Genomic DNA, 25,418 nt, shown 5'->3' with positions numbered 1-25,418 from the left:
TAGCTTGCTTTCTTCTGGGTTAAATTGAATTTACCACTTTTTCTTCCCTGCTGACTAGACCATGAATATCTGGTGGTGGAAAAAAAAACACACTGCTGGAGAAACTCAGCGGGTCAGTGTACTTTATAAGGCAAAGATAAGTTGGATGTAGCATTTGTTCCTTGAAGAAGAACAACCTTGATTGATTTTAACACTTAAACTTAACTTTATTTCTTGAGCAGCTTGAACCAACAACGCAACATGGTCTCCATTTTGTTCCCATGCACACCACATGCATTGGCTACTGAAATGTAGTTCGTTATTAAACATGCATAATAACAATTCTTTCCCTTTTTTTAAAAAAAAAGGAAAATAAAAACACAAACACAATACTATGTCCACATAACAAGGGTATCTACATTGCCAGTCTCTTGCCACTCAGCAGCTTTCAGTCAGTCTCTGAGGTGGTTTAACATTTCTTTTTGGTCTGGTCTATATTTCCATCAGTGAATTGCTTGCATTTGCTGGGTTAGTGCTTGTGTCTTCCTGTGAACTCTGAACAACATCTTCCTTTTCTACATGAGCTGGTACATTTTGTGTGCTGACAGGTGATGGGTCATGACCATGGGTTGGAGCTTGTGGTCGTTGATCCACTCAGAGGTGTCCTCCCTCTGTCTGGATCTGGTAGAAAAGTGGATCTATTTCCTCTTGCACGTATAGACTGGAATTGTGATCTCAATTCACACTTGAACTCCAGACTTCAGGACCGGTCGCTTTTCTCAGTCTTATTGTGATACTGTTTCTGTTTTTCTTCCAGTTGAGCCTGTTTGTCCTTGTTTTGCTCCTTTAGGGGTCAACAGATTTTCATGCATTGGAAGGTTGGTCCGTATGCGTCGACCCATCAGCGTTTGGGCAGGAGAAAGGCCATTCTGTAGCGCACTTCTGTGAAAATCCTCTCATGCGCTTTCTTCACCACCTTGACAGAACTCTCTGCTAGCCCATTATGCTTTGGGTGATGTGGGCTTGAAATGGTATTTCAAAACTCCAAGGATTGGCAAAAGACTCAAATTTACTGCCCGAAAATTGTGGACCATTGTCCGATATGACTTCACAGGGAGCTCCATGCCTCGCAAACACATTTTTAATGAAAGTTATATCTGCTTTGCTGGATGTTGACTGCAGTGTTGCTACCTCTGGGTAGTAGTCTGTTACTGCTATACGACTCTTCCCATTACAGTCAAACAAAGTCTACTTCAACTTTGAAGTACGATCTGTCTGGAACCGGGTGTGGTGTAAACTGTTCTGCTTGCTGCTTTGGTCTATAAGTAAGAAATATTTTGCATGAAGCAAAGTCTGTATCTTGGTTCATTCTTGGCTAGTACATAATTTCTCAAGCTCTACGTTTGCATTTTTTCTCACCAAGATGTCCTTGAGTATCTTATTGGAGCATTTCCTTGCAGAGCAACACTGGAATCACAAACCTGTTCCCTTTGATGATCGTATCTTTATAACTGACAGTTCATTTCTGTGTGCTCAGTAATCCGGAATACCCATTGGACAGTCATTCTTTTCTGCTGGCCATCCTTTCAGTATTGAATCTTTGAGCTCTTTCATTTGGTGTTTTCATGCTGGCCTCTACTTCAAGGTCAGCTGCAGAGGCAGATTAAAAAATGTTAAACTCCACTGTTCACAGAGCTGCCCTAAAAGGCTGCTTCAATGCTGTTTTATGTAGAGCAGTGCCTTGGTGCATCATCCAAGGTCGCTGTAGGCGGGGCAACCATTGTCGTGGAAGTTCCCATTGCAAATACACAGCAGAACAATGACTGTCTTCTCTACCCATAATCCCCCATGCAGCTGGAACTGCTATTGTTTCCCAGAACAGTTCAAGCTGCTTGGGAGATTATGGAGAGGAAAGATGGCCATTGCTCTGTCACGTATTGAGCCGCTGGCACTGACAAGTGACACCAAAGGCTGAAGCAGCCCAGTGAGGTGCTGGAGCAGCTGGCAAATCTGTGACGGCTCCCGCCGGCCGCCCCTGCCCTGACGGCTCCCGCCGGCCGCCCCTGCCCTGACGGCTCCCGCCGGCCGCCCCTGCCCTGACGGCTCCCGCCGGCCGCCCCTGCCCTGACGGCTCCCGCCGGCCGCCCCTGCCCTGACGGCTCCCGCCGGCCGCCCCTGCCCTGACGGCTCCCGCCGGCCGCCCCTGCCCTGACGGCTCCCGCCGGCCGCCCCTGCCCTGACGGCTCCCGCCGGCCGCCCCTGCCCTGACGGCTCCCGCCGGCCGCCCCTGCCCTGACGGCTCCCGCCGGCCGCCCCTGCCCTGACGGCTCCCGCCGGCCGCCCCTGCCCTGACGGCTCCCGCCGGCCGCCCCTGCCCTGACGGCTCCCGCCGGCCGCCCCTGCCCTGACGGCTCCCGCCGGCCGCCCCTGCCCTGACGGCTCCCGCCGGCCGCCCCTGCCCTGACGGCTCCCGCCGGCCGCCCCTGCCCTGACGGCTCCCGCCGGCCGCCCCTGCCCTGACGGCTCCCGCCGGCCGCCCCTGCCCTGACGGCTCCCGCCGGCCGCCCCTACCCTGAGGATGTCATGGAGGGAGAGGGAAAGGGATAAGTGAGGGGGAGGGGAGATGGGTCATGGGCTGATGGTATCATTGCAACATCATAAGCCAGTCCCTAGCCAGCCACTTGCAGTGGCTGTACATTCATGCTGGGTGGCAGCGTGCAGTACTCCGCCGCTGATTTCCCCCGAGAGGGATTGCAGTCAGTGCCTTGGAGCCAGCCAAGGAACATACATGGAGGTAAGTCTCCTGACTGAAGGGCCTCAAAGTTCTCAATAGCTGATATCTTTCTTGGATCAGGTTTCACTCCCTGTTCAGATATGAAGCCTCCTAAGAAGGTCAGTGTCTTTGTGCCAAACTCTCATTTCTCTTTATTTAATTTCAAATTGACATTCTGTGTCATGTCAAGCACTTGTCTTTGTCATGTGTCATGTTCATTCTTGGTGGACCCCCATACAATGATGTAATCCATCATGGTCTCAGCTGCAGGTATACTTTCAAAGATCATGTGGATGGTTTTATGGTAGACTTGTGGTGTGGACAAGATCTTTTATGGTCACCGAAGAAACCGGTATCTTTCCTGTGGAGTATTGAAAATGCATAGTCTTGAACTTGCCTCATCGAGCTTCATCTGTCAAGTCCCTGATGATGATGTGTTGAACTCCCGTGTTAGCAATTTAAAATGCAAATTAAAATGCTCTCTCTTGATGACTTTATTGAGATCTCTTGGATCCAGACATTTTCTTTTGCACGATGACTAGTGAGCTGACCCAATCTGCAGGTTCTTTGATTTTCTGGGTGAGTATCATCCGTTCCTTGCATGCTAGTTCTTGTTTAAGTTTGTCTCAAAGTTGAAACAGAACTTTCTTGCATGCATGGACAACAGATCCACTGTCTCATTTACCAGATAAACATCCAAGTCCCTCAATAACATCTGCGTACCCGAGCGTTGAATGCTCATCTTCAGTCTGTGAAGCCATTAAGAAAACTCTTTTTCACCACGTTGAGCGCTTCACATGCACTCAGTCCTTTTCTTCAACTGTGACTTTAGATGACTTTGTGTTTGAAGATCACCATATAGCCCCCTTTTACTTCTCTCCGTGTCGCTTGTCACTTTTAATTTCACTGGATAAACCTTGCTCTTGAGGGTGAGGGTCTTGTTATCATTCATAGATAACAGATTCACCTGGGCTCCGGTGTTGCGCTTGAATGGAATTACTGTCTCATTCTCAGTCAGTGGAACGATCCATTCTGTTCAGCAGCAGCAGATTGTAGTGAATCCACGAAGAATTCCTTCACTCTGTGTACCTTTCTCTTGGTAGCCCCTGTTTTGTAGCACTTAACAAAATAATGATTCTTCCCACATTTATTGCAGGAATTTCCATAGCCAGGGCACATCTTTGGAATATGTCTTCCTTTGCACCTGCTGCATTTGCTGTTTGAGTCTCCCTCTGCTTTGCTGTAGTTTTGGGAAATTCCTGGTGCTCTGCTTCTGTTTTCACCCTAAGCCCTGTAATGTCTATCCTGTGCGGTTCCTTTGCTTGTGCTCGTGTGGTCTCTGCTGCCCTACACCTATTCACAGCTTTTTCCAGTGTCAAATCTTTTTCATGCAACTGTCTTTCTCGAAGCCCATTGTCTAGGATTCTGCAAACTATTCTGTCTTGGGGCTTGCTTTGTATTTTAGGAAGAAATATGGGCAAGCATGGAAATAATTGCTCCCTTTCTTTGTCACATACCTGAACAAAATGTTCAGTAAATAAATACCGTTCTAGATCGTTTAATTGATATTTAAACAGTTTCTTCTCGTTGTTCAATTTCTTTTCTTTCCACAGTTCACGTGAACTAACATTGCCTCTTTGTTCAGATTTTAGAAGCTTTAGCAGCAGATGATCGCCAGTTTATAAAAAATTGCAGAGGATTGATAACTTCCAGAAATTCCATGATCTTCAAACCCCAGTTTGAATTTCGACATCTGTGTGAAAGCAAGCTCGACATTATTGGTGGGCGAATTGCCAAATACTCAAAGGTACAAATTTGCTTGAACTGTCGTAGAGTTCAATGAAGTAGACTGGTGAGAGAATGGTCTTCTGGATGAATTTATACTATCAATTTCTGTCAGTTTGTGTCAACAGTGGAAAGTATTCCACACCATTAAACATTACAGTAAAGCAGGGTCAAATGGTTACTTGTATTTGAATTTTATCAAGAGTTTTATTGGGTATAGTTGACTTGCCAAATGATTTATCGCTTAACTCGTCATATTTTAGCCGACAGTCCTCATTCCGAGCACAGACCAAATTTATAAATGGTCTCAAAACAAATTCTGTTTTCACCACGGATTATGGGGTTTTTGAAGCAAGGAATGAGGATTACACTGCCTGATTTAATTCCTTTTGCGATGAAAGTTGCAATTTCTTGATACAGATAAGAGTGGAGCTTTGTATATTCACTAGGATTTTGTTTCCTATTAAATTTTGCTCAGTAATGCATTCTAACTTTTTGAAAGTCTTCCACAACAGTGCAGTATATGGCATGATCCCAATCTTCCATTGTAAATGAGAAATGCACAGCTCTAGATTATGTAATCAATTTCAAGCTTAGTTTCGAAGAGAGAAAATTGGTGTATGAGGGTATGAATTTCTTTTGTTGTCATCTGCAATAATGAGGATTAGCTATTTCTAAAATTATCTCTGAACATTTTCACAATTAAAATTATTGCTGCAATAATATGACGGGAATCTCACTTCCTGCTGAATATAGGACATCTATCTGTTGCTATGTGTAATATGCTATCTTTCCTTCTTGGTAAAATGGTTAAAAATTGGTCCTTTATCTATCTTTGTGACTTCCAGGCTTGCTTGATGACATCACTGTTGGTAAATTCCGAAAGTCCCCGTGAACTGTTCCTGAAATGGAGTTAGGATTATGTAAAAGGGGAAATCACACCACAGATTGCAAAATCACACCTTGCACATTTTCAGCATTTGCCTGAGTCTGCTGGATTCTCCCCAAGTTCACTCTGCTGTTTCGGTTTAAACTCTCTGTTCTCAAAGTGGACACTAAAATTTGTGCTTTAAATTTTGCATTCTGTTGAGTCATGAATTTTCATAATTACGTTTGTTGAATCACATTCCTTTGTGGTTTTCTGTAGTTTGCCCAGGAATTGAAAACCAGAGCATGGCCTTCCTTCAAGCAGGCATCCACCAATTTGCATCTGTTAAGTGGCACAGATTTTTGTCCAACTAACTGTCACGTCAGTGTCATGGAAGTGTCCTGTCCAAAAAGTACTACTTCTCTTGGGAGATCTTTCAGTATACGTTTTGGACGGAAAAATTCTTTTCTTGGCTTGGAGCAAGATCAAGGTATTTTAGTAAATTGTCTGCCTAAATTTTGGTATGATGTTAATTCAAGGTCAGTCCTTAATTGGAAACATTTATATCAAGTACATGTCAAATTCTTCCCTGCTGATTGCAAGTGGTTTATTCTGTTTCCATTGATGCTGACAAATTGCTGGGGCCTGCAAAAATCTGAATTCTCCAAGTTCCAGCCAAGTCAGCACATAATAGCACAGCTGACTAAGACTGATCCCATCTTCATTTGATACCTGCGCACTCCTGATTATTTAGCAATGCAAACCTCTGTAAAACCAACCAGAAACCTAACACAACATTCCCACTGCTGTCAGAGTTGATGGTTATTGCAATAAAATAAGTGTAATATGATGGGCAGGGGTTGCAACCACCCCACCACCTCAGGGGGCAACTCCGGCACCTCCTTGTCACTGTTTTTTTGTGTGACTTGCAGTACCTAAAAAATAAGCACTGCACCCCTGATGCTGGGTCAAACAAAGCATTGATAATTAACACATTTGAGACGACAAATATAGTTTCATTTAAAAAAAAAGTTGCTATCCTGTGTCCCAATTGTTCTCAACAATTCTTCGGCCGTGAAAAAATGCCATTCGATCTTTGTGAATCTGAGGGAACAGCAATATTTACCTTTAAACAGGAAAGTCTGCTTCTGCAATACCTACTGCTCTCCAACTGTATGGTCATGTGATCATCCAGACTCTTCCACGGCCCCGTGTCCTTCCTGGCTACTTGCCTCTGCCGCCATCTTGTGTCACACAGCTTTGCTTTAATCTACCAAACTCGCTGTTAGCTATTCAGAATTCTTCTTAAATGCCAAATATTGTTTGAATAATGTTTACACTTTTATCTATAAGACTTGATACTAGTTTTTTTCAAATTTTCAAGGAATGTGTACAAACATATTGTGTATTGAGTGAGTCATTGATCAGCCATGATCCTAGTGACAAAATAAGCTTGCATTATCTTTGTTGAATTTAATTGGCAAGATACAATAAGAAGCTTTGTTATGTGTGTTATCCAGGGAAGTCAGCTTGTACATCAGGAAGTGCAATAATAAAAATCGTGTAAGGAATAGTGTTACAGTAAATGAAATATGCAGGATATAGATAAAATGCATTTAAAAAATAACAGAGCAAGGGGATCAGATTGCCAGTGAGAGATACATTTAAGAGTCTGATAAAAGCAGGAGAGAAGCTGACATCTAATCTCGAGTTATGTGTTCCTATCTCCCAAACCTGGATGCCGGAACAACTTGGAGAGCAGCATGTCATAATCAGGTGCTCACTTCCTGACTGCTGTTTTAATGTGAAAGCATTGGGGTGGGTTGGGTGCAGGGGGAACAATCATGTTTATTCATCAGACTCCAGAATCTGACTCGCAAAAGATGAAGAGAGAGAGAGAGAGAGAAAAGCAAAATTAAACAAACTGTTTTTATTTTTATCATCTGTTATGCTAATTTCCTCAGCAAATAAAGATCCACACTGTTAAAATAAATTATTCAGAGCCATTGGTTTTCCGTGAATGTCATCTGTCACACAGCTTACTGATAAAATGATTTATTCAAAATACAAATAGACTTTTGATTAGCCTTTGTGTAAATTGCTATCATTATGGTGATTTCCCTCTAAATTTCATCTGCAAAATTGCAGCATGTAATTCACGGGAGATCACTAACTTCTTCCCGACATCTCTGCTGACCTGAGCAATGGTGAATAAAGACAATGCTGTCTGATTTACCCTATAGTAATGATGTAGACTTGAGAATATTCCATGCAAATCTGTGCTGCGTTTGACTTAAGATGGCAAGTTACTGTGAAGCATAGGCTGATTCTCATCTGTTCTTTTCACTTTTTACATTTCACTGTGGTTTTATGAGCCTAGCTTGGATTGACTATGAGAAGTGGCACTGATTTTCCTCCTTAAGTTGGATTATGTGTTTCATCTAGCTACAATTAGTTAATTGAGCAAAACTTGAGAAATATCACCCTCCAAATTAGAGTTAAATGATTTACTATTGGTAACAGTGGGTGCTTAATTTCAGCCTTCTTTTCATGTGGTGTGCGATGCTGTGTTCAGTAGTACTTTCATTTGTTACCAGATTGATGTACACAAGTAAAATGTCAGTTTTGTTTACAAGGCATTACAAATCCCATGAACTACACTCGGCACATCACCACCACCATGGCAGCACCCCTATGGAAATGTGTCCGAGGTGAAGATGGGGAAACTGACCAGCTACCTGATTCAGATGAATTATCAAAGCATCCAAATGGCGAGCTGGTTCAAGAAGGTGGAGGTTTGAGCAATCTGCTCAAGCAAGAAGACGTGGAGATTCAGGACTCTTTCTTCCAACTTTTTAATAAACTGGAGATATCTTTGAAGGAAATGAAGCAATATGTGATGCAAATAAATGCGTAAGTGGTTCCTGGGCTAGAATGGAAAATCATATGTGATCCATTATAAACAGACCACTTTAGCCAACTGAATTTTTAATTAGTTGACAAAAGTTTGAGTGGTTTAGCTGCACTAATGGATGTTAAAGTGATTGAAGAGCTGATTTGCTTGCTCGAAGTTTCCCCATTCAAAAATATGCTCTATTTTTCAGATAGAGAGCCATATCACTTTAAAAGTAATGGTTTTTCTGCAACTGTTTTTTCTGCAAACGGCACAGATAATAGAATTACAGCTTCCCAGCAGTAGTGATGCACATTCAGTTCTGGTGTTCTCTGAGTGGAATTTGTACTTTTTCCTCAGGTTCTCTTGCTTTCTCAAGGGTGTATGGTTTGGTAGGATAATTGTTATGAACTCTGATAGAGGCCAGTTGTAGAATCAGGATTGATCTGAATGTCTTGAGAATAAATTTGGATCAGAATAGATTAATCATAACTGGGAGCATGCTGATCAGTCTGGATTCAAGGACGAAAGGGCTGTCCTGTGCCCCATGCTGCATAATTTTGAAGCCTAAAAGGAATAAATAGTCACTTTTGGGTTGAGCAATTATGAACAGTGAGTTACCTTAAAGATTAGCATTAAAGCTCTGGCAGAACACAATTTATATCAGAGGTTTGTCTGAGGGGATCAAGTATAATATATCCAAATTTGCAACTTATGCAAAGCCAAATGGCAGAGGAGATGGGAATGGGATCGCAACAAGATCAGAGAACAGAGCATGTGCTGGGTGGTGAAGGTCTTTGATGATTGCTGCTGCTCTCCTTTGGCAGCGTTCCCTGTAGATGTCCTCAATAGTGGGGAGGGTTTTGTCTGTGATGTTCTGGGGTGTGTCCACTACCTTTTTGGAGGGGTTTCCTCTCAGAGGTATTGATGTTCCCATACCAGACCATGATGCAGCCAGTCAGCACACTTTCCACCACACCTCTGTAGAAATTTGCCAGAGTTTCTGGTGTCATACCAAACTCCTGAGAAAGTAGAGGTGCTGATGCCTTTAGTTTGTTGGGTCCAGGAAAGATCCTCCAAGAACTTAAATGTGCTCACCCTCTTGACCTCTGATCCCCCAATGATCACTGGATTGTCTACCTCTGGCTTTCCTTTCCTGGAGTCAACAATCAGCTCCTTAGTTTTGATGATATTGAGTATGAGGTTGTTGTTGATGCACCATTCAGCCAAGTTTTCAATCTCCATCCTGAATGGTGACTCATCCCTTTTAGACAACCCACTACCATGGTATTGTCAACAAATTTGTAGATGATATTACTGTCGTACGTGTAAAGTGAGTAGAGCAGGGGAGCTAAAAATATTTGGTATCTGATCTGTATGACAAGAGTTTTTGAAAGAATGAGTAGAGACATCCTGGTTCAACTGTGAGACTGCATCTGGAATAGTTTCAAACGTCTGGCCACCTTAAATAGGGACGGTATACCTAAAATGGATGGAGTGGAGCAAAAATTCACCAGATTGTCCAATGATCAAGAGAGTGAGAGGTGTTTGTCGCATGAGGAAGGATGAAGCGGATTTGGTCCACAAGATGTTGAATTTGAAGAATGGGAGATGATATTATTGAAGTACACAAAATTCTTAGTAGAGCAGACGGTAGATCCACAATGACATTTCCCATGATTTTAATCAGGGGTCAGTGACTCAGTACAGGCGTAAAAAGAAATGTTTCTATCTGCAGCTGAGTGAATCTTTGGAATTCTTCTTTGAAGAGAGCTCCCAGGCATCAGTTGTTGTGTACATTCAAGAGCGAGGCAAATGGATTGATAAGTATTAGAGGAATCAAGAGAATGAGAAAGTGGGACTAAAGTAGATAGTGTTGATCTTGTTGAAACTTTTAAAAAAGGGCCAGATATCCTGATCCAAATTTTATGAACTGATCATAAGAAAATGTTAAAATGATAACAAGATCTTCTGAGGAAAAGTTTTGACTTTGTGTAGGAGATGACCATTAAAACCTGTATTTGAAATGAAATTGTTAATTTCATTTGAATATGGAAAGCTGTGATGGTTATAACAATGTAGCACCTGTTTGGACTTGGAAACAACTCAACTGGAAGAGATTTCTCAAAATGTTGTTTACTTTGCTGGACTCTGAAGTTCTGCCAGCTGTAACTTCACACATTTGCAATACTAGAGTGGGATCCTTGTGGAAGCTAGAAAATAAACACCCAATGAGATTCAAGCTCTGCTTTCTCAGCTGCTTCATTTGGAAGGCCATAAAATACTGTTTCTATACCAGCCACCCATGACCTGGAATTAGTAACCCGTGGGCATTTTCTCCATTATGATCCAACTATAAATTGAATCAGTCTGTTTGGATTGAATTGTGGTTTTCACATCTAAATTGAGTTATGTGTTCAGCAAATATAAGAAGTGGTATGTACTCCATCTGAATAAAGTGTTGATTATTTCCAGGTGGTTTGGGGGGGGGAGGGGAGGGGGGGGGGTGGAAAAAAGAGCAAATTATTTCCAGGCAAAAAGTATTTGTTGCAGATCAGAGACTGACATTGTTCCCATTGTGTCTGCAGTCTGCTGTCCTCAATCACTGAACCTGCCCCATCTGAAGCTTCGGAGCACAATTCATCAGAGCTTGCCCTTCCCCCATCAATGGAAGAAAATGATATTGATAAAGCTGAACACTGTGGGACAAAGAGAGTCTGTTTTGTGGTGAAAGAGGAGGAGCAAGATGACTCTGGACATGACACAACAAGTTACAGGGATTCCTATAGGTATGATGTTTTCTACTTGATTGGCTGCTGGGACCAAGCAGTTTATGGATCTTTTAATGGATTCATATTGTTTAATTATAAAATGTATCTGCACTTAATTGCTTGCTCATGTTTTCTTGTTTCACTACTGTCACCAAGATTAGTTGCATTTCCCTGCTCACTTGTTGCACTCTTCAATACTCTACTGTTTCAACATTTATCAACCATTTTCTGCTTGTTAAACTGCTTTTAAAAATGTTACTTGGATCTTTGTAATGGAATTTGACATCGGCCCTTGCGACACTGAAGCAATGTTGCGCAACATTTTGATGCATAAATGAGGGCGAGGTGAGATAGGTTGGATTGGGGCCAGTAGGCGAATGGTGAACCAGGTGGATTGAAGGATGATGGACAGATACAGCTGATTGGCAGGTGGCAATAAGGCACAAGGTGGAGGAGGCACATTAGGTGGAAGAGAGCACTTTGTCTCCACATATTACCCGTCCACCCTCAACTCATCGTCCTCCACCTGATCCCTCTTTTTCTCTTGCCTCTTTATCCCACTATTGTCACATGGCCTTGCACTAGTGTCTAATGAACATTGATATTCAAGCAATAATAATAATCTGCAGCCTTTGCACTAATGGAAAATGGCCCTCCGTCCAGATGTTTGGATCCCTCTGATCCATATAATTTCATATAAAGTGCATTATCAGTTTTCTTGAGAGTTGTCAAATAAATACAGTAAAACCTCATTAGAATGCGGTAGTTGAGGTCCAAGATTTCATACCACGTTACATCCGAGTCGCGGAACAGATGCATATGTCAGAGTGCCCACGGATAATCAAACCCAAATATTACCAGCTTTCGAAGGATGCGCTCTCTATAATTAACAATTTCAATGAAAGAAAGCAAGCACATTCTTTTAATATTGGGATTCTGAAATTTAATCAACTTATTTGCAATGTTTGGGCTCCACAGACACCCGCGCTCTAAGCGATTCCGCGGATTAACGAATCGCATTCTAACGAGGTTTCACTGTAGTTGATTTTACACAAGAAGCAACGGGGGGAAAAAAAATCCCTGGCTACTTTGTGAATTTATCAATGTATATGAATCATGCTCGATAAGAATCCTAAAGTAGGTAGGTAAACTCCTATCACAGCTGACAGGGTGATCACCTGACTGAATATTTGGAATTTAAAAAAAATCTAAAATATCGTGCATTATTCTCGCAGATGAAAGATGCAGCACAAAGCCTAACCAACCATTCATTTTCAGCATCTTGGAACAACATTATCAAATTTGTAACACGAGTTAGGTTGTGTTGGCCACAGACACCAGTACACAGATCCCTCTAGAGTAAGAGAGACTGGCGAGTGAGGTCCGGAGCTGTGACGGTCCACGGCTATATCTGATGCTTTCATTGCAGTACGAGGAAAAGTTGTTTGGTTTTGCCATGAATAGTCTGCTGCAGCAAAAGATGGTTTGCAGACTGATTTTTATGGTCGATCTTGACATTATTTTTGCAGCTCCGCGTGTTCTTTCTTCTTTAAGAGTAATTGTTGAATTAGTGCAAAGCGTGTTATTTTTATGTCAGATACTATTTATTGCCATGTGATAAAACAGAAATGTAATATTACACAAAATTGCCTTTAGCTTCCCATAAAGCAAAGATTGGCCATCAGAACCTGAGCCAGATCCTTGACTCCAGTTCAGTTCAAACCATCCACAACCTGAGCCAGATCCTAGACTCCAGTTCAGTTCAAACCATCCGCAACCTGAGCCAGATCCTAGACTCCAGTTCAGTTCAAACCATCCGCAACCTGAGCCAGATCCTAGACTCCAGTTCAGTTCCAACCATCCGCAACCTGAGCCAGATCCTAGACTCCAGTTCAGTTGCAACCATCCGCAACCTGAGCCAGATCCTAGACTCCAGTTCAATTCAAACCATCCACAACCTGAGCCAGATCCTAACTCTGACATGATGATGAAGCCTTCATCCCCCAGGGCTGTTTGGGAGTCTTTCATCCCTTCAGCACGTTCTCGAATCCCAGTTCTCTTCAACTGGCTGCCTGGTGCAAGTCCTTTAACCTCATACCCAGCAGTTCGCGGTTTGTGTGAGTTCCTTGCCCGCATGTCACCAACAGCTTGCCGCCTGCATGCGTCCTTCAGGTGCAGTGCCCCTAGCTGGTCATCTACCATCGTCACTGTCTTTATGGTTGTCTCCTCTGCTTCTCAACGGGTGGAGGGGTGTTCTCCCCATAACTGCTCCCCTGGAATTCCGCAGCACCTTGCGGTTAATGCCGAACGGGGGAACTGCCATTTTAAGCCCAGAACCAGCAGTCACAGGATTTTAAAACACAGTTGGCTGCAAAGACAGGGCATTTAAAGCCCCTATGAAGCTGCTGGCAGTCGGACTGGGGAGTAGGGGACCCTATGTTTCCACTCGCCACCTTCCTCGGGTTTGCACAATCACCAGCTCCCCATTATTTTTTTAATGCTGCATGTACTGAGAATAACATCACCAACAATGAGTTAATCTTGGCTAGCCACCATCCTATTTTATTTATTTTTGAGAAGTTGACCAGTTTTTTTTGCATCCAAGTTGCTGCAATTTACTTTTTACTGCTGTTAAGGTAGTCACTTGTGAGCAAATGATTTTTGTTTTTGTGTGTTTACTTCCTGCTTGACCTTCAGCTCATTAGCTGATGAGATGTTGTGAAGAATGGTCGATGCAGCCTGGTTAGCCTCATGGTTGCCACAGTTCTGTGCCAGTGCCAGTGACCCAGGTTCTCCTCCAGCAATGTCTGTCAGGCATTTGTACGTTGACCTGTGAATGCACGAGTTACTTCCAGGTGCTCTGGTTTCCTCCCATCCTTCAAACACATTAAGAGTTTGTAGGTTAATCGATGTATCTGGGTGGCATGGGCTTGAGGGGCAGAAGGGCCTGTCACTGTGCTCTAATGATGGAATTAAAATTAAATTTAAAAATAACACCTTTACCATGTTCACGTGTCTGGAAGCAAATCCCATCATTAACTGCTCTTCAACTGGGGTGGGGGGCTTCCTGAACCATTTCAAAGAGCACAGTGCTGTAGATTGCATGTCATCTTATCAGTTAGACTAATTGAGGTTGGCACATTTAATCCCTTAAATGTCATTTATTAACCAGATAAACTTCTATGACATTTTCAGAAAAGGTAAAATTCCCAGGCTTTCTTTTTGATTCCAGTGCATTAATGATAGAAAATGTGTGAAACACCCAACAGGGAGTTTGTATCCCTCTCCATATCAATTACAAACAGGCACTTGTGGAGCCACATGATGTGGTCAGCAAATAAGAGACTGTCCACCCCGATGCAGGACAAACCTTAATCGCAAACTTTAACCAGGTCTGACTCAAGAAAATCCTGCCCACCAGCATGTACCAGAGGTTGCAGTACACTCAGTCACAGCTCCACCAAGATCAGGAAGGCCTATCATTCTTTCCTGAGACTGCAGTTTGGTCGGGTGGATCATCTGGCTGTGTTCCTTCTACCTTCATGCAGACAAAGCCCAAGAAGAGAAACTCCAGGGATCAGGACAGCTAGGAAGTGGCCACAGTCGGCTGAAGAAAGTTTTCAGTTCAGTGGACTGCATGGTTTTCAAGGACTCAGCTGAGGATCTGTATGGTTACACCAGGGCTGTCACAGACATTATCAAAACAGCTGTGGACAAGTGTATCCCCACCAAATCACTCAGGGTTTCCCCAACCAGAAGCTCTGGTTGAACAATGAAATCTGGAACCTGCTAAGAGCCAGATTGTGGACATTTCAGACTGAAGATTCAGATCACTACAGAAGGAGCAAGTATGGCCTGCGGAAAACCATCTCCTGGGTGAAGTGACGAAAATGGAAACCATGAGGGATACCCAACAGCTGTGGTAGGGCCTAAGTGACATAACCTGCTACAAAACCAAATCTGGTGGAGTAGGAGATGGCAGATCTTCACTACCAGAGGAACTGAATGCCTCTCCACCCTATTCAACCACAAGAAAGAATCACTGCTGTCCTCCTGTCCCCCTGATGATCCTGTCTATATCCAAAGATGATGTGTGGGTTGCCTTCAAAAGGGAATCCAAGAAAGCATCCAGTCAGGATGGAGTACCTGGCCGAGTATTAAAATTCTATGCTGACCAACTTGCCAATGTATTCACAGATATCTTCAACATATTACTCTGGCAGGGCATGGTACACATCTGCTTCAAAAGGTGCGGTAACCTGCCTAGATGACTATCGACCAGCGGCACTCACTTCAACGGTAATGATGATTTGAAAGGCTGATGTTGAAGCATATCAGCTCCTGTCTGAGCAGTAACATGGATCTGTTCAAGGTCACCTATCATAGCAACAGGATGCCATCTCACTGGCTCTGTACAAAGCCTCAGTGATGTTAATTGACTAAAGTTCTCCATTTAACACTATCATCTCCTCATTGATCAGCATACTCTGAGACCTGGGACTTAACACCCCAACGTGTCATTGGATCCTTGATTTCCTCATCTCCAGACCACAGTGAGGATTGGTAAGAACATCTCTTCCACAATCTCCATCAGTACCGGAGCACCACAAGGCTGCGTTCTTAGCTCCCTGCTCTACTCACTTTATGACTGTGTGGGAAAACCAGAGGTGTGTGATCAATGATCCTTGGTGGATCAGAGGTGGAGAGGGTGAGTAAATTAAAGTTCTTGGGAGTCATTATCTCAGAAGATCTTTCCTGGACCCAACACACTAATGGCATCGTGAGGAAAGCACATCAGGGCCTCTCCTTCCTCAGGAGTTTGTGGAGGTTTAGTATGATATCAGAATGTGATGTCACGTTTGTGCTCTGACAATAAACCTGAATCTATGGAAAGAAATCTCATGAAAAAAAGTGTTTCAAGTCAATATCCCTTTATCAAAAGGTGAGCCCTTTGTCTTGAAATGTTATTTCTGCTTCTCTTTCCTGAAGCATTGCCCGTGTTTCAGAGTGTTTCCACTGTTTCCTTTTTATTCAGGGATCGAGCATTTCTAATTTTTTTAAGAAAATCTGATATTTAAATACCCTGGCTGCCACAATCTGAATACATAGCCCTTTATCCAGTAACATAGCCACTCTGCTACAGGTTTGAATTGCAACATGGTGGGCTTATTGGCCTAATTTACTCTGCCTTTGGCTTTAGATCCTTCCCGGATCAAGATAAAATTGTGCACAGAGAAAGGCTAAACCAATGGTTCTCAACCTTTTTCTTTCCACTCACATCCCACTTTAAGTAATCCCTATGCCATTGGTGCTCTGTGATTAGTAAGGGATTGCTTAAGATGGTAGGTGAGTGGGAAGAGAAGGTTGAGAACCACACCTCTCGACCCAATTATTACTGAAATATTTTGCTTGAGAAAAATTTCCTTTGGAGTTCTGAAACCGTGCACAGAACAAGTCAATGAGGTATGATTAAAACAGTGGTTTTTATACTTTTTCTTTCCACCCACATCCCACCTTGAGCAATCCCTTACTAATCACAGAGCATTGATGGCATAAGGATTACTTAAAGTGGTAAGTGAGTAGGAAAAGGTTGAGAACCACAGGACTAAACTATTTGTGACTGAGGTGCATAAGGACTCCCCTTTCCCCAATAAATATTAATCTCACTTCAGTGAGCATTAATAGTTGTGAGTTTGCTGAGCTGCTTCCAATTACAGTATGAATGTATGCATCTTGAAGTCTTCAGAATCTTGGTGGAAATAATATTTTGTTTGTATTAATTGAGTTGCATTCAGTATACAAATGAACAACCTCATATAACCATATAACCATTTACTCTGCCAGTTCTCAAGTTAATGAGATCACTCCAGCAATTTATAAGATGGGCATTTTATAATGATAACTACTATTTGATGCTTTTTTTTATTTAAGCTATGTTTGTTTTTTTTCTTTTCAAAATGCAGACACTGTTGGACAAATCAATTGCCCCATTGTGCAGTGATTTGAAGCAGATTTGCTTCTTGTAGCTTGTTCATGGTTGATGTAGGGTTGAAATACCAGCTGTTTTTAAAAAAAAATCCTCCATTTCTGAACAACTTTCTCACGCATTCAGTTCCAAATGTTAAAAAAAAATTCCCCCCTCCCTTTTTCCATTTAGAGTCCATTTTAGTGTCATCTGGAATTAGACCTTTAATTTCTGGGGTTTCCATCAGGTCCTATTTTGGATTATAAGCAATTTTCAAAAAATGTTTCAGTTCCATGACAGGGATCAATAAGGATTCCTGGCATTTTTCCTTCAAATGGAAGTGTGTGAACTATTTAAAAAAAAACAATTTGTTGCCTCCTTTAAGAGGTCTTAAAATTGATGATGGTTTTATAACTGATTTCAGAGTAGCTAAATAATGCAATCTGATCTCGTTTTAAGAAAGAGGTTGTGCTCATGGTGAATGAAATCATTACTTCAATAAAACTCATTGAGAGTTTCCAAGAAAATCTTGGCATTACAGAAAAACCTCTCTTGCAAAATGCAACAAGCACAGAGTTCCAAATTATGAATAGAGATTCTGGTCACACTGCATGGGGTTCTCCGAATAATCCACCAAAGCTGATCTTTTCAATTAAATTATTCCTACCCACATAATGTGGATTCATGGCCAGACTGTAATTCTGCAGTTAGGAATGTAATGAAAACAATATAGATTTATAAGAAGTGATTAAAATAGACTGATGAAGGTAAAGAGGTAGATGTGTTGCATTTGATTTTAGTAAGAGATTTGGCAAGGTTCCTCAGGGTAGACCTTTCCAGAAAGTCATGAGACATGTGGATTCAGAATGGGCTGGCCCACTGAAGGAAGAGGGTGGTAGTAAATGGAGTGTATCCTGACTGGATGTCAGTAACTACTAGAGTTAGACTGGGATATGTTCTGGGATCCCTGATCTCTGAGATTTTATTTATAAATGACTTGGATAAGGAATTGGAGGGGTGGGTGAGTAAATTTGCAGATGACGTGGAGGTTAGATGTGTCACGGATAGTGTAGAGTTGGGCAGAGAGTTCAATACTTTGGAAGATTGCACCTGAAGGAGGAATACAAGATTAATGGCTGAGTTCTTAGCAGAGAGGTGTAACAGACCAAGACCATTGATCACTTAAAGTTGCCACGCAAGTTGAAAAGTTGGTTAAGAGTGCCTATGGTGTGCTGGCCTTACCAGTTGGGGGATTCAGTTTAAGAGCCATGAGGTCATTGGCAATTCTATAAAACTCTGGTTTTTACAACCGGGAATATCGTGTTTCATTCTGTCTGCCTGATTATAGAAAAGTTGGAGAAGAGCTTTAGCAGAATGCTGCCTGGATTAGAGACCATGTCTTAAGCAGGAAGGTTGAGGTGGCTTGGGCTTTTCTCCTTGGATCAGCAGAGGATGAGAGATGACCCCATAGAGGTACATAAGATTATGAGTGGCATAGATTGGGTGGACAGCCACCAGTGCAGCAATGGCTAATACAGAGGACATCTGTTCAAAGAGAGTGGGGGAAAGTAAGGGGAGATACCAGTATCTTATTTTTATACAGAGAGAGTGGTGGGTACCAGGAAGGCACTGCTAAGGTGGAGGCTGATACAATAGGAATATTCAAAAGCCTCTTGGATAGGCACATGGTTGGAAGAATAATAGGGAGTTATAGACTGTAAGGGAGGGACAAGTTAGATTCATTGTAGAGTAGGTTTATGTGGATTGGTACAACATACCAACAAGGGCCTGTGTTCTATGTTCTAAAGAAAAGAAATACCACCTTTCACGTCTGACTCCCAGATGCCTGTACAGAGTGTCATTTTAAATAGAAATCCCTTTGCCAGTAGATGCTGCTACTTGCCACTGACTTCGTATCTGCGCAAACCAGTCAGCGAAACGTGAATTAGTACTTGCCTGAATCCTCTGCAGTGAGTGTGTGTGCAATGATGGGGCTTTGGATGTCACACAGGACAAGTTTACTCCCAGGATGTGCTGCTGTCCACGGGTTGACTGTTTCTGAGTTTTAACATGAATGTTTTTTTTCTTAAATAAACCTTTAGAGAAGCAATGAAATATTTTAAAACAGTTGAAATAAAATGATAAAATACATAAATATTGAAAAATATTCTGAGTTACCTACTCCTTCGTGGAAATTAATGGGTCGTACTCCCAGGGCCAAGATGTGTGGGGATTTCCTACTGTTAAAATGCAGGGATTTAACGCCTCTTTGCACGTGCAGGCTGGACAGAGTCATGGTTCACTGTAAAAATCTGAGTACTCTTATATTCCTGTCTCCAAAGTTTATTCAATTTGGCTTGCAGGCTTACATTTCACAAATGACAGTTTAATCGAACTCGAGCAGAGGTTACTAATTTTTATGGAACAGCATTAATGCACTAAATAATGTTTACACTGTTATTTGAATTGTTGAAAGGGAGTCGATTTGGTGATCTTGTGTGGAATGTTATTTTCTCTTCATTCTCTGTCCATTCCAGGTGCCCACCACTCTGTGTATTTAAAAAAAATACTTTGCCCAGATGACATCGAACTTTAAACCTGGACTGTAAATGATAATACTGCATTAAGTTTATTGACATATACCATGTACATTTTTTCCAAAGTTCTTGCTGTTACTGAATGCATATTATGTGAAAAGATAACTGCAATAATATACTTAATGGAATGAAAAAGGGGCAATGAATATAAAAAGACAGATAATCAATGAATATCTTCGTGTAAAAGAAAAACTGACTCAGCAATAGAACAGACAGTCCTTTTGTGTTGTCAGACCAGTCCTGATTAGTTTTCCAAGACTAGACCCTGTTAGCTGATGGAAAGAAGTTTTGGAACCTAGAGGACCTGGTCTTCGGCCTCTGCACTGCAGTGTGAATTGTGGTGGGTCATGTGACCTCTCCATCTGAAACCTGATGGGATTGTGGAGGGTTACCTGACCCCTCTGCCTGGAACCTTGTCAGAAGTCACATCACCTGCCAATCAAGGTTGGACTCTGTGTACTCCTGATCATTGTCCCCTTTAATGGCCTGGTGATTACCTGGATCAGACCCTCCCTCCAGCTTACTGCACCATAGTGTCTTCCAGGTGCAGTAGTTCTTCCTTTTTGCTTTTCTGTCCTGAGATGAACCCTACTCCACTCTAGGTCATGAACTGCAGACAATGCAGGGATCAGAGCTGTTAGCATTGGAGCTGTGCTCATGCCAGACAAAGAATGGCGGGTAGTGTATTTTCATCCTTGGTTGTTATAACTCTGTACACAGTGGCTAATATCAGTAGCAAGTCTGATATGACTGGGTTGTTCTATGTTTTTTCTGATTGAGAGTACTGGTGTGTTAATTCTCCCTGTAGTGTGTATTTTAATAAAGATCCTTTGTTCAAGGCGTGTCCAGACTGGTTGATCTTTAAACTCACTAAACTTTTCCCTTCCAAAAAACATGCACCTTCTGCCCAAGGGCAGCAGTGAGAAGAGGTTGTGACCAGAGCGATGGAAGTGTCTCGCATAGATGGATTCAGCGGATAGGAGAGCAAAGCCAGTGATGGGCCTAGCTATGTTTGTTACCTCTGGTGCCTTCTGCATTCCTGGGCAGTTGAATTCTAAGACCAGGCTGTGATGCAACTTGTCAGTGTACTTTTCACAGTGCACCTGTATGTTTCATAGAGTATTTGATGACATGCCAAATCTGCTTGGGGGTGTCCTTTAAATATTGTAAATTTTTGTGTTTTATGGAAAAGATTTGAATGAAGCTGTACTTTTCAATGTACTGAAATGACTTGTTAACTTGGGTACAATTGCCTAGTTATGGTCCTTAAAATACTCAACCTTTTTTACACACAGAGCAGTTTCTGCCTTTTTCAAAGACTTTGTAGCTATTGGATTAGTTAAACTTTAAAACTATTGTCTTTTTCTTTTGTGAAGAGCTCACTGTTCTCCAGTCAAAATCTTTGCAATCATGGAATTTGAAATAATTCCCAAGGAAGCCAATGCTTTTTCCCTTCTCCGCCCATGTAATGCTGAATTATGTGTTTAAGCAAGATTTTCTGCTTCTATATATTGACTAACTAAACCAGCTAATACCTATCATTTGCTGACAATATTTATTCTAAAATTATCCACATATTTTCATTATGTGAATTGCTCGAATTTCCATCCCTGAAACTGACTTAAGGAATGTTTTTTTTACTCCAAATTACTGTTGTTTCCAGCAATGTTTTCACTTTTAACATGAATCTGTCTGTGCTAGAATTATGGTGGTAAAACACACCAAAATGCTCTTAATTTGCAGTTTCAGTACATTTGAATTTCAGTCCTTTTAATTTTTTATAGTCCTTAGCAATTTGCATTGGATGGCTGCAGTCTATTTCGATTTGGGTTACAATAAAATGTAATCGAGCTATTGTAACTTTTTTGTAAGTGTCATTCTGAAATTTACTTTGATGCAAAATACATTACAACTCTTAATTATCCAAAATCAAGTTCTCCAAAATTCTCATTAATCGAAAAATTTTTAAAATTTTGGATAAATGAAGATATCTGAAACAAATCAGAAACCCTAATTTCTTTGAAATTTTTTCGGAGCCAAACTGACCGCAGACCTCGGGCTCCAGGGAGGAGCGGGGCCTCGGTGGGGAGGTGTTGATGATCGGTGGCGGGCAGTATTTTTTTTTTGTAGTGAGAATTAAACATTTTAATGCTTAAAAAGCCTTTCCTTGTTGTTTGTTGTATTTTAAACATGTTACAAGTGATTTGCTGTTGCTACAGGGCTATTTTTAAAAAACAAAATGATCATTCTCCAGGGAAAAAAAGTTTATTCAACATAGAGGCCCAGTCCCAACCATTTTGGATTATCGGAGTTGTACTGAGAGGGGCATGAGGTGGTCATGGACTTTTAGGGGCTTTTAAGAGACATTGGGGTTCGGCGGGCAGCAACCTCCTTTGAAGAAGACCGCAGAGCCCACCTCACTGACAAACGACGAAGGAGGAAAAACCCAACACCCAACCCCAACCCACCAATTTTCCCCTGCAACCGTTGCAACCGTGCCTGCCTGTCCCGCATCGGACTTGTCAGCCACCAACGAGCCTGCAGCTAACGTGGACATTACCCCTCCATAAATCTTCGTCTGTGAAGCCAAGCCAAAGAAAGAAAAAGAAGAGACATAACCTTTTAATATAGATCAACTTGCCCTTGTGTAATATTCTAGTGCAAATGGTAACAGTGTGATATGCAGCTGAGAGTAAACAAGTAGGGAGGTGTTTATATTGCCCTCTGGAGGCAAATGGTGTGAATTATTTCCTTCACTGGTATTTCTGCTATTTGAACAGAAAAGTTTCACAAAGACATAAACAATTAGGTGCCAATTTGAGCTAAGTGAATTGGTTAAATCCTACTTTGTGTCATACAACAAAAGAAAAAGTTATACGAATTAGATAACTACCTATAATCATGCACCTAATGTCAGCTCCCCATGTAAGAACAATTTCTGAATTATGTGCATTAAAATCTTTTATTTTATTTTTAAAGTATGTGCTTCCTGGTGCAATAGACTGTAGTTCATTATTTTTTTCCTTCAAAAAAATAAAATTTTTCAGTAATCTATTCTTTCTTTTTTCTCTCTTTGGCTTGGCTTCGCAGACGAAGATTTATGGAGGGGTAAATGTCCACGTCAGCCGCAGGCTCATTTGTGGCTGACAAGTCTGATGCGGGACAGGCAGACACGGTTGCAGGGGAAAATTGGTGGGTTGGAAATTGAGTTGTCCGAAAGGAGGGGGCGGGGGGGGCGGTGGGTGGGGGAAGCCCAGCAAAAACTTTGAGAATTTTGTTAAGTTTCAGTTAAATGCAATTCAGCGAAGTTTTATTGCTAGTATCTCAAAGGGTATTGTCCTTTATTTGAATTCCAAACTACTTGGTGAATCAGAAGGGTGTAATTGGAAAAAAAAAACATAGAAACATATAGAAGATAGGAGCAGGAGTAGGTCATTCGACCCTTCAAGCCTGCTCCGCCATTCAATGAGATAATGGCTGATCTTAAAGTTCAGTACCCCGCCTTCTCTCCGTAACCTTTAATACCCTTATACTGAAGAAATAGATCTAATTCCCTCTTAAATCCTCTTAAATAGATTTAATGAACCTGCCTCTACTGCCCTCTGTGGCAATGAATTCCACAGATTCACCACCCTCTGGGTCAAGAAATTCCTCCTCATCTCGGTCCTAAATGGTTTGCCTATTATCCTCAAACCATGGCCCCGGGTTCTGGATTTTCCCATCCTTGGAAACATCCCATCTGCATCCATTCTGTCCAGTCCTGCCAGAATTTTATAGGTCTCTGTGAGATCCCCTCTCAATCTTCTAAACTCCAGTGAGTACAATCCCAATTTGCGCAATCTTTCCTCCTAAGTCATTCCTGCCATTCCAGGTATCAACCTGGTGAATCGCCTCTGCACTCCCTCCATTGCAAGAACATCCTTCCTTCGGTCAGGTGACCAAAACTGCACACAATACTCCAGGTGGGGTCTCACCAAGGCCCTGTACAGCTGCAGTAAGGTATCCTTGTTCCTAGACTCAAACCCTCTTGATATGTGGTGAAGGGTTCAGTGCTGCAAGTTCCAAATGTTTATTGATGTCTTGCAGTGAATGTAACAGCAACAGAGACTCGGTACTTTCCTACACGAGTGACCGCAGCAGGAGCTCCTATCTGGGAAGTGATGAAATGGGATCAGGTAAGATTTTCCTCCAAGTAAAATCCAATTCAACCACTGTTTTGTAAAGGACCACAGTTTTATTTGTGCCCTAATATGAGCGAATTGTTTTGGTAGACTTGTTCACAAATTTCAGGTCAGTGCAATGCTTACCAACATTCAGAATGAAGCACCAGTTAGTATTTGCATGTACAATGAATTAAAATTTAACGATACAGAGCTGCATGGAAAAGGATTTGCTCCTATAGTTAACAATTTTCTGTATGGTTTGATATTATGTTTTTCCTGAGTCACAAAAAACATTTGCTGCTTTGTAAATTTTTGTTAGAAACTTGATGCTGGGTATTAATGTCCTTGGAAGTACAGTATTATCTCTGTATGCTGCTGGAAATGTTATTTCATTGGAAATAGAAATCCATAGAGCTCGTGTTGCCACATTGCTTTTTGGAGGGGATTCCAAAGATCAATTGCCCTCGAGGTGAAGAAATTGCTTCCCATCTTAAATCCTAATTCCTTATTTGGACTGCGGGTTATCAACCAAATGGAATACCATCCTTGCATCTAACCTGTTAATCCCACTCGGAATTTTGCCTCATCTCTTGTTCAAGTACCGGTCAAGTCTGCTTAATCTTTCCTTGTATAACCAACATTACATTCCCATGAACTGATGCGGTGAACTTTTGCTGCACTTTTGCTCTCCTTTGCAAGTGAATCAGAGGATGGCAGATTTAATCCATATGGAGTATTCCAATCCAATCGGCTGTACAATTACAGTTGGACATCTGTTTTCCTGTGACGGAAAGGGCATTGTACAACTTGCCATCTCAAATCCTTCTTGTTCTTGTTAATCTTGAGAGGTTTGAGTGCAAGGACACCCAGGTTCAGATTTCAGATTTATTGTCAAAGTGCATACATGACACCTCATACAACCCTGAGATTCCTTTTTCCTGCAGCAGTGGCAGAATTACCCCTAATTGGTGGTGGAAAAATAAACTCTACACAGCATAACATGTAATCACATAAAAGAACTGTAAACAGTTAACAAATGTAAACAAACCGTGTAATCCAGAGAGAACAAAAGAAAACAAATAAAGTGTATGAGTCCTCATTGAGTTTGCTGTTGAGGAGTCTGATGGTGGAGGAATAGTAACTGTTCCTGAACCTGGTGGTGTGAGTCTTGTGGCACCTAGACCTCTTTCCTGATGGCAGCAGCGAGAACAGAGCATGTGTTGGGTAGTGAGATTGCTGCTGCTCTCTGACGGCATAATTCCCTGTCGATGTACTCAATTGTGGGGAGGGTTTTGCCCGCGATGTCCTGGGCTGTGCCCACAACCTTTTGGAGGGCTTTATGCTCAGGGGTATTGGTGTTCCCATAACAAACCATGATGCAGCCCATCAGCACACTTTCCACCACACCTCTGTTGAAATTTGCCACGGTTTCTGGTATCGTACCGAATCTCCACAACTTTTGAGGAAGGAGAGTTTCCCTCTGAAAACTGATACCTTTGCAAACTCTCAACGTACAAAGCAAACTTCGTCCTTTCTATTTTTGCACCAAAGCGGATGATCTCGCATCTGACCACATTGGGGCCCATCAGCTTTATCCTCCCCCATTGATTTGGTTTGACCTGTC

At 42.0% G+C, this 25,418-nt stretch overlaps 1 protein-coding gene across 11 annotated transcripts in view; it reads left to right on the top strand.

Annotated features, from left to right (window-relative positions):
- Positions 1-25,418, top strand: part of prex1 (phosphatidylinositol-3,4,5-trisphosphate-dependent Rac exchange factor 1) — a 240,372-nt gene that overhangs the window by 182,936 nt on the left and 32,018 nt on the right. For all 11 annotated transcript variants that reach the window (XM_069883777.1, XM_069883774.1, XM_069883780.1 and 8 more), the window contains 5 exons: positions 4,398-4,559; positions 5,685-5,895; positions 8,042-8,318; positions 10,887-11,087; positions 23,718-23,806. In XM_069883777.1, the coding sequence (XP_069739878.1) occupies positions 4,398-4,559; positions 5,685-5,895; positions 8,042-8,318; positions 10,887-11,087; positions 23,718-23,806 (940 nt within the window). The remainder of the gene's footprint in view (positions 1-4,397; positions 4,560-5,684; positions 5,896-8,041; positions 8,319-10,886; positions 11,088-23,717; positions 23,807-25,418) is intronic.

This window comes from Narcine bancroftii, chromosome 6, assembly GCF_036971445.1.
Source record: "Narcine bancroftii isolate sNarBan1 chromosome 6, sNarBan1.hap1, whole genome shotgun sequence".
Lineage (NCBI taxonomy): Eukaryota > Metazoa > Chordata > Chondrichthyes > Torpediniformes > Narcinidae > Narcine > Narcine bancroftii.
This window is presented reverse-complemented; position numbering and strand designations above follow the sequence as displayed.